The following is a 9429-nucleotide window of genomic DNA, read 5'->3' on the forward strand; positions in this document are numbered from 1 at the left end:
GGGTGACCACTGGGGCATGTGATGCTTCCTTCCCACTCCCACCTCTGCCCAAACCAAACACGCTGGAGGCTCTGAACTAGAGGTTTTCTCTTGAGGAGTTCAGCACAACACAGGTTCAGCCCAGCTGGTATAAGACATGAGCAGTGAGAATTCATCTGTAATGTAAGACCCCAGCTAGTAGCATCAGTGGTATCCCAGCATGGTAGGTGAATTTAGGCTATACTTTCTGGCCCTTTTTAGCTCTGGAGGTGCTGCCGGTCTGTAGCACAAGGCATGTGTGTTGAGCTCAGAGCCTGAAGACACTTGGCTTCACGCTGATCCCTAGGAGGGTGCTGGCTGCCTCCAGGCACTTGTCCAGCTGGGACACTGCAATCAGGGAGAGACAGGGGCACTAGGGGAGTCAGGCAGGAGGGAGAGTCCACAGATAGAAAGGAGAAAGGGGACACAGGACTCCATCAGCTGTCCCCAGGAAATTGTGGTCCTGCGAAGGGGTGAGGCAGGCCCCACTGGAGAGAGAAGGGAGGAGGCTGTGCTGTGGGGATCAGCAGGAAAAGGACCCTCAAGACTCACCAGCTCGGCTGCACAGCCAGGTCACAGCCTTGGCCTCCAGCAACTCACAGACGTCTTGGTAAAACTTGTCGTTTCTGTGCAGCCAGGTCACAGCCAGCACTGTGGCCCAGATGCTTGGCTCCATGACCTGTAGGGGAACAATGACTCCGACCAGCATGCAGTGCTGAGAAACCCCCCTATCCCCTCACTGCTTCCCCCCTTCCTTTGTGGATTCTGGTTTCTGATCCTTTCATTTATCTCTGGCTGCCCTTGGGATGCCAGTGTTGCCAGCAGCCAAGGGGTTCCCACTGCCCCAGGACGACACGCTGCCACCATAAGAGGTTCTCCCCTTACCTCACCAGGCATCTTTCCCTTGATTTCAGCCTCATTGATTTCCAGCACAGAGGACAAGCCTGAGCTGAGGGCCCAGGAGCCATCCACGTTCTGCAGTGCCACCAGTTCCTGGCACTCGGCAATGGCTTCAGTGGACCATCGCCCCAAAATTGGAGAGCACCAATCAAATTCTGTGAGATCCGCATACTTGAGAGAAGAAATAGATGGTGGTGGTGGTGTACATGCTGTGGGAGAAGGTGTGAACAGGAGGGCTGGGAAAATCGCAAGAAGCTGACCCCTCTCTACTCTCCTGTGCAATGCCCCAGAACATAACCTCTGCTCTTCTTTAGGCAGCTACCTGCAGTCTAAGCCCCTTCCTGCATGTTCCAAAAGCAGTCCCATCTGCAGCCCTTTCTGGACACCCCTAAGTCATCCCCAACCCTGACCATTGCCTCTTCTCCTGGCATTCCTGCCCAGCCATGTCCCAAGACCCCTCTTGATACCCTCCAACGCATCTTATCCAAATGTGCATTTGTGATCCAGCATCGTCCCTGTCCCTCCCTGGGTGTCCCTGAGCTGGGTCTCATATTTACTGAAGGACTTTCAGGTTTAAGGGTAACTAAGGGAAGAGTTAAAGGCAAATTTCATCAGTTTCCATGCCATGGGCAAGACATGGCAGTGTAACCCTCCTATAAGACATTGGATTATCCCATACCTTTTGAGCAAGCCCCCCGCTGAGGCAGGGCAGCAATGCTACGGGTGAGTCGACGGAGGGCAAGCCATGATTCACACGCTGCTGTCAGCCAGCCAGGTGGGACCCAGGTTGTCTTAGGAAGGCAGGAAGAGACTCTACCGGAGCCACGAAGCTCAACTATCTGGCAGGGGATGAGTGACTGGCGGGGTGGCAAGAGTGCCAGGGGCCCTTTGAGGGTAAAGAGGGAAAGGGTCTGAATTAAGCACATGGGAAAGAACCACCTGGTGGTGGTGGCGCCTGCTCATGAGACTGGGAGTGCCCTGTGGCTGGGTTTCCAGCTCCAGTGGAATAAGAGCATCCCATGGAGCTGCCCCCCCAGCTCTTTGCTGCAAGTGCCTTTCCTTACCTCGGTACCAGGAGACCCTCTGTGATGTGCGAACCCCCACATAGCTGGTAAAGGGGCAGATGATCCCCGAAGTGAGGCTGATCTCAACTGCACGATGCCTTGGTTCATCCCCTGACCCACTCGCAGCCTCTGGCAACAACCTCTCCAGCAAGCACCTCGCAGCCAGACGATGCCCAGCCAGCCTGGGGACAGAGTTGGGGGAGGCCTGACCACCTGGCTCGTCTCCATGCTGGGGCAAGGTGGACAGACAAAGAGCCTGGACACCTGGGTTCTCTCCCTTCAGGGGTGAGGGTGGACAGAGGGAAAACCTGGACGCCTGGGTCCTCGTCTGTCTGGAGCGAAGTGATGCCCAGGTTCCCGAGTCCTACCACTGTGGGGTCAAAGCAGGGAAGGAGGGCATGCTTGGACACCTGGGTTCTCTGCCAGTTTGGGATTGTGTGTGTGGAAGGTGAGAATGCATAAGCTAACTGGGCCCCCTCTCAGCTCGAGTCCATGTTAGTGTTGAGGGGGATGCATGCATCTTCCCTTAGGACAGGCTCTCACCGGCCATCTCCCTGTGGGCACAGTGGGAATTCAATCGTGTGAGTGACATCCTGGCCATCCAGGCTGTACTGCAAGGTCATGACCCCCTTGGCCACCGTCGTATCCTGGGAACACATGGGAAGTTACTGGAGGTTACTGGGGACACAAGATGGTTACTGGGGGATATTGGGAAGTTGCTAGAAGATTACTGGCGGTTACTGGGAGGCTACTGGGAGGTAACTGGGGGTGACAGGAGTCCCAGCTCTCACCTGTGCCTGTCCATGGATCCGGGCGTAGAGGAGGCTGTATTGATCCTGAAAGATGGACTGAGGTGTGCCCCCCAGCACCTCAACCTGCAGGCCACGGGGGAGGGTCCAGCTCAGAAAGACTCCCTCAGCTGCTGGCTTGAGGGCCCGCTTCAGGCACTTCAACACCTGGGGACAGAGGGCAGGGCACCACAGTTCATAGCTCCACCAGGGTTCAGCCCACAGCCCCCGGTGTCGGGGTTCCCTGGGGGACAGCGGAATGTGTGGGATAGCCTGCGTCAGCTGGGTCCCTGGGTGCAGTCAGGTCTGTGGGTAATGGTGGGGCAGAAGCCCGGACACCTGGGTTCTCAGTGCAGTGGGGTGGTGGGGTAGAGTCAGGGGAAGCCTGAGCACCTGGGTTCCTGGGGCAGCTGGGTCTTGACTGCTGTGTGTGGGCAGTCCAGGTGCTGGGGTAGTCAGTGTGTTTGTGGGATAGAGGGGGACCTGCCAGGGCTCCTGGGTTCCTACCACAGCTGTCATACTGTTGTCAGAGGAGACGTAGGTAGCTTCACCCCCTGTCTCCTTGGCCAGGGCTGTAGCCAGGGCAGCGCTGTCCTTAGAGAAGCAGAAGGAGAAACACCTATGGGGGAAGCAGGGAAAGGTGTCAGAAATGGGAGCCAGAGGTGGGTGCAAGGGTGTCAGGACAGAGCTGGAGAACACAGGCTGGAGTTAAAGCTGGGGTGCAGAACAAGGAGGCAGGAGGAAGAGCAGGGAGTGAAGGACTGGGGTTGGAGCTGGGGTTAGATAGGGAGCTGGCAGAGGAAAGCTGGGACTTGGGGCAGAGCTGGGGTCAGTCTAGTGGGGCTGGGGCGGAGCTTGGGGGCACATCAGGGTGTACAAGCCCTGTGCCTCGGTCTCCCTGCTCAGTCTGTGGCGGGTGCCTTGGTTGTGGGAGTAGTAAGCAAAGACTCCCACATGGGGGCTTGGCATAGGAGAGCTGTGCAAGGTGGGAACACCACCCTGGGGACAACAGAGGGGCCCAAGGATTGGGACAGGCGCTGGTGAACAGGGGCCCTCACCAGGGATGGAAATGACTGGGTAACCAAAGGGCAAGCGGAGGATGGGGGGCAGAGAGTTCCCATTACCGGTGGCTGTTGCGGTGACGGCAGACCTCAGCTGCGATGGCTTCCTTGTCAGGGGGTAGCCTGGTCATGAAGATGAAGAGCTGGGAGACAGGGGACATGAGAAGTGGGACCCTGCACAGGGACCCCAAAACTGGGAGAGCAGGCCCCTGATATGGAGAGAGGAGCCCAGGAGAGAGACTACCCCAGGGAGGCATATCCACTCAGGGGCAGAAACCCCCAAAGATATAGACCACTTTGCCATTCTCCCACATCCCACAATATCCTTCTTGTTCCCTTGTGACCACCACATACTTTGGGTGGCTCCTTCCACCCACACTCCTGTGTCCTCTCTCCCCTCCTGGGACACCTGTCCCTCCACCCCTCCATGCCCCTGCACCCAGACCTGGCGCGTATGCCCGCGGGGGCGAGGGGTATTGTAGATTGAGCGGAGGGTTCCCAGCAGATTGGTGTCATCCAAACTGGAGCCCGTGGGGGGGATGCGCTGCATGGCCTCGGTCAGGTTGTCCTGAGTATATTCAACACTTTGCCTGCAGGGGACACAGCATGTTTGGAGAGCACATTGCTCTATGCTTAGCGCTCCCCGAGACCCTGCCCCATAGCACTTCCCACAGCTATGCCCTAGGGTCCTCTGCAAGTCCCTGCCCATAGTAGTTCTTGAAGACACCCGGCTTCATAGTTCCTACAAGACTCTGCTCAACAGAACCCCAGGAGGTGCTATCCCATAATGCCACAAAGATCCCATCCCCAGAATCCAGCCCTGCCCTACAGTAGCCAGTCGAGCCCTCCAGCACTCAGCCTTGTCCCATAGCAACCAGACGATTTCTGAGCACGCACACCTGCCCTCCAGCATGTAACCCTGCCCCACAGGACCCATTCCAGCCCCACAGCACCCAGCCATGCCCCACAGCACCCAGCCCTACCCACCAGCACCTAATCCAGCCCCATAGCACCCAGCCTGCCCCATGTTTGCTCACGGGTAGATGCCCACAGAGGTTTCTCCGTAGCAGTAGATGTTGAAGTAGCAGCCCAGGGGCAGGCTTTTGAGAAGGAAGAGCAGGGAGTCCTATGGAAAGACACAGCAGGCAGGTGGTTTTCGGAGGCACCTGTGGGGGGTACAGATGCCTTTGACCATTGCCTGGTCCTCCTAAAGCCTCTGGACTCCCCTGGATGAGCCAAGCCAGTGCCCTGAATTCCCCTGGGCACCCAAGATGATTCAGCACCATTTCAGGCCCCACCAGTCCCCCTTCACATCTCTGTCCCTCTGTAAATGCTTGCCCTGGCCCACTCCCCATCAACCTGCTCCTCCACCCCATCCTCATCCCTGCTCTGTGGGGGTACCTGTGCATGCTCAAGGAAAGTGGTGTCCAGGAGGAAGATGAACTCTCCAGACTGGTGCTGCCCAGGCACTGCCTCAGGGATGCTGGGTGCCAGCGTCACCAACACCATGGGGTCACCAAGCAGGGAGCCTGGAGGAGGTATACGGTGGGATGAAGGCCAGATAGGGGCCCTCCTCCTCCTCCTGCTTCTGATTCTCATTGTGCTTTCAGCTTCCACCATCCCAGAGCCCGTGATGGCCCAACACTGGTACCTCAATTACCCTACTGTACTGTCCACCAATTGCACAGCCCAGTGCCCCATGTATTCCAACCCAGTGCCTCCAATACAGCTACGCAGTGAGCCCTGACATAGAACTTCCCATACACATGCTGATGTATCTGATACCTCACCACAATGTCCACAGCACCCCACCTTGGAGCCCCAGGACCCAAACTATCCCATCTGAATGCCTCCCATTCCCATCCCAGTGTCCAATGATATCTCACCCCCCAGAATCCCCAGTGTCTCCCCATGCCCCAGTGCCTCCTGCAACCCAGAGGTGCCCCCATGTTCTCTCCCCAGCTGCACTCACCTGGAGGGGCCCCAGGGTCTCCCTTCTCCACCACAGCACTGACTGCAGGAGGGTCTCCAAAATACACCAGCAGCTCCAAATCATTGTGACTTGGTGGGCTGCCAGCCAGTGAGACCTGGAGAAGGGGTGCCTGGTCATACACAGGAGGGGACCAGACCCAGCATTCGGCCAGGAGCACAGGCACTGATCCCAGTACATCCCCTTTTTCTCAGTGATGACACCCCTCCCAAGTTCCCCCCAGGATCCTGGCACTCAGGAGGGCATACCTGTGCAGTGCTGCGATCCTGGGCAGTGTAGATCAAAGGGGTGAGGGCGAAGTTGGCCTGGACATTGGCCACTCCACGGGGTGACTGCAGGCTAGCAGTGAGCAGCAGGCTGTAGGGCAGCTTGCTAGCGAGACAATTCCAGGCTGCAAGGAGACCACAGCACTGAGGAGGGCAAAGGCTCTCCCTGCAGGGGTAGGGCATGGCGGGTGCAGGATTTGGCATCCACATGTAAGACATATGGAGAGAACTGGGGATTGTCAACAAGGTGTATGCAGGGGTCCATGAGTCTGTTTATGGGAAAAGTGTGTGGGAGGTGTGGATCCCCTCATGGGGCACAAGGAAGAATATGTGGATCTGTCCAGGGGCTGCATGGGGGAAAATTGTGGGTCCCCCTGTGGGTGCAAAGGGAAGTTGTGTCGTGTCTGTTTGTAAAGTACATGGGGAGTGTGTGACCCTTCTGTGGGGTGTGTGACTGGGAGGGCAGGTTCCTTGTGGGGTCACTCACCATAGTGTTTTGTGTAGGGATGGAGCGTGGGTGACAGCACAAAATGGGCTGCTCCATCTGGCTTCCGTGGCAGCTCTTGGACGTAGCGCAAGGTCACGACCACCTCCCCGCCAGGGGACAGGGTGCCCAGGAAGCAGGCAAACATCTCACCTGGATAGTTAGACTGATTCTGAAGGTATTCCAGATTCTCCCAGCCTCCTAGAGGCTTATGCAGCTGCTGGGGCTAGGTGGGAAAGGGAGGGACAGAAAGCTGACCACCAGGCAGGCCATGGGCTGCTCATCCCATGCCCCTGTGGTGGTTCACCCATTCGTCCCTCGATGCTGATACCTCATCCTGCAGCATAGCCTGGATGTTGGCATCCTCACTGCGGACCTGGAAGGAGTAGATGGCCATGTGGGGGCCCAGGGGGAAGGCGAAGAGGACTTCTGTGGAGATGTGACTCTTGTTCTGGTAGATGAGTTCGGAGGCCACGTCAGCCACATAATCCTGGATAGCGACATCCACCACAGCGCTACACAGAGGCACTGGGTACAGGGGTATGTGGAGCCACTTCCCCAGCAAAAAGGATCCTGTTGCTGTTGGGAGAGATGCAGCCTGTCCATCAGCACACATGAACGACACAAGGAGGTGGCTGGGGCTATTTCAAGTATGTGGCTGTTCCCACCCTGGAAACCAAGACTAAGTGACCGTTACTGAGGGTCTATCTAGTGTGAGCCTGCCATAGAACGGTGTCTGCCTCAGCTTCCCTTTTTCTCCATACCTCTGTTCCCCACCCGTTTCCTGTAGAGCTCTTGACCATTCCCATCCTTGTTTCACCCTGGCCAGATCCAGTCCAGATATTTCCCCCTATGGCGGCCTTCCTTTGTCCCCCTTTGGGAGCATCCCCCATCCCCCAAATGTCCCTCAGCTGTCTGATCCCCAGCTCACTGTCATGGGTGTAGGATTTTCCTAGAAGTCCAAAGCTCTGACGCCACATTTCTGGAGACCTGCAGACAAGAAAGGTCTTCCGTAAGAGGAGAGATCCACAGAAACCACCAGGCTGCCCCTATATGGTGAAGATTCCTTGCCGTTTCCCTGGTCCTACACACATAGCTGGAAGCCGCAACCCACCATGTACAGACAGAGCAAAGCCAGGGATTCAGAAATCCCTGTTCACGAGCGCTGGGATGCCATCAGGAGTATCTCTGCATTGAGGTGGTCTGCAGCCACCCCCACCACGGGAGAATCTTGAAGAGAACTGAGGGGTAGCAAGGGGAGATGGAGGGAAGGGCATGTGAAAGCAAGAGTGGATGGATGGATGGATGGATGGATGGATGGATGGATGGATGGATGGGGCTGTAGTGGGATGAACAATACATGGCTATCCATCCATGGCTGGATGGATAGATTGGCAGATGAGGTCCATTTTGGGACAGATGGAGGCATAGGCAGACAAACAGAGAGACATCAGAATTTTTGTTGAAATAGATGGATGGACAGGTGGAGGGGTCCATTTCAGAAGAGATGAGCAGGTACCCATCACACACAGTACTGTGTGAATGTAGCTGGACGAGCGATAGCACCTGCGAGGGCATCTTGAAAGTCCAGATAATAAGGGGGAAGATGATGGAGAGAGAAATGAGGCCAGGGACAGGTATTCCATGATTGCAGAGCAAATCCCAGAAAGGCACTGGGGGGAGGGTATAGTGTAAGTGTCTGTCTTCTGGCCAAGTGCCAGGTGGAAGGGACCACCCTCCACCCCAAACCCATCCACATAAATCTCTCTGGTTCAGACATATTTGCCTCAGTTTCCCCAGTCCTTGCTCTGGGGACCACCAGAAAAATCCTCACCCCACCATCATGCTGACAGGGTGGACAGACAGAGCAAATAGGGTCTAAGTCCTTGGGGGAGTGGGGGTGAGGGATGGACAGAGGGATGGACTGAATAGGGCCAAGCTCTCCCCAGTGACCAGGGGCAATGAACAGAGAATAAGGACAGAATAACAAAGTGAAGCACAAACAAGCAGACACTCACCAGAATCAAGGCCGGAGCCAGCAGGGATGGACGGACAATCAGACAGATGGAGGGCGAGGTGGAAGAGGAAGGGGGAGAGAGAGTAAGGGGCAGACGGGTGAGCTAGAGGGACAGAAAGGGGAGGGATGGAGAGACAGAGCAAGAGATGTTCGGGCAGGCAGGAAGATGCAGGGCTACGTAATCAGAGGGATGGCTGCGATGGAGAGAGAGGCGGAGGGGCAGGTGGAGGCACAGACGGGAGGGAAGGCGGGGAATCAGGGCCAGGGGGGTGGAGACACGCCCCACCCCCAGCTGGGATCTCTGCAAACCTCCTCCTGAGCACCTGGGCGCCAGTTTGCTGGGGGTTGTGGGGACAGTGGGGATTCCGGATGCCGGGTAGCCCGGGAGGCTGTGGAATGGGGAGGGGAGAAGGATCTAACTGGGGTCCCTGGACCCCCGTCCCCGCCTCGGAAGTGAAAGTGGTGAGTAGGCGGGAGCTTCTGCAAACTGCGCTGTGGGACTCTGCACCACATGAGCTACCGCAGCCATGGGAGCGTCTGCGCACCCTGCCCTGCCAGCGCCCAAAGGGGTAGGGCGTCCAGGGCGGGGAGCTGCGTCCCTCGCCGCCGCAGGATGCTCCGGGCACAGCCAAGGAAGGGGCTGCAAATCCCTCCGCAGGACTGCTCCTGGCCAAAAGGAGTCTGCCAAATCTACGCCCACCGCCCAGCCCTTCCACTCTGTCATCACATCTGATGCAATGCGCAGCAGTTGCTAAGGGCCCCCTGCAACCAGGGCAGTGTCTTCTGTGTGCCTGAGGAGGTGGCACTTGTCCCTCCAGGAACCTGCCCCCTTGCCAGGCCT

At 57.2% G+C, this 9429-nt stretch overlaps 1 protein-coding gene across 1 annotated transcript; it reads right to left on the reverse strand.

Moving 5' to 3' along the window:
* Positions 1-286: 286 nt before the first annotated feature.
* Positions 287-7551, reverse strand: LOC104032586 (von Willebrand factor A domain-containing protein 5A-like). Its single transcript, XM_075722973.1, has 17 exons — positions 7503-7551; positions 6903-7150; positions 6575-6797; positions 6070-6212; positions 5804-5918; positions 5233-5360; positions 4869-4957; positions 4277-4421; positions 3895-3974; positions 3278-3389; positions 2774-2938; positions 2526-2629; positions 1983-2164; positions 1598-1804; positions 904-1127; positions 571-697; positions 287-366 (listed from the first exon to the last, which is right to left on the reverse strand). Exons 1-17 carry the CDS (start codon positions 7549-7551, stop codon positions 287-289), a joined length of 2421 nt encoding a protein of 806 aa, XP_075579088.1.
* Positions 7552-9429: the final 1878 nt, after the last annotated feature.

The sequence above is a fragment of the Pelecanus crispus genome, chromosome 18 (genome assembly GCF_030463565.1).
Source record: "Pelecanus crispus isolate bPelCri1 chromosome 18, bPelCri1.pri, whole genome shotgun sequence".
NCBI classification, from domain to species: domain Eukaryota; kingdom Metazoa; phylum Chordata; class Aves; order Pelecaniformes; family Pelecanidae; genus Pelecanus; species Pelecanus crispus.

Bases quoted from the DNA above. Each gene is read 5' to 3' on its own strand.
- LOC104032586 (XM_075722973.1), bottom strand. From the start codon at position 7,551: ATGTGGCGTCAGAGCTTTGGACTTCTAGGAAAATCCTACACCCATGAC. The intron at 3,390-3,894 runs GTAATGGGAACT...CTTCCCCCATAG, and splicing joins CGTCACCGCAACAGCCACCG to GTGTTTCTCCTTCTGCTTCT. The intron at 698-903 runs GTAAGGGGAGAA...GTTCCCCTACAG, and splicing joins AGGGAAAGATGCCTGGTGAG to GTCATGGAGCCAAGCATCTG.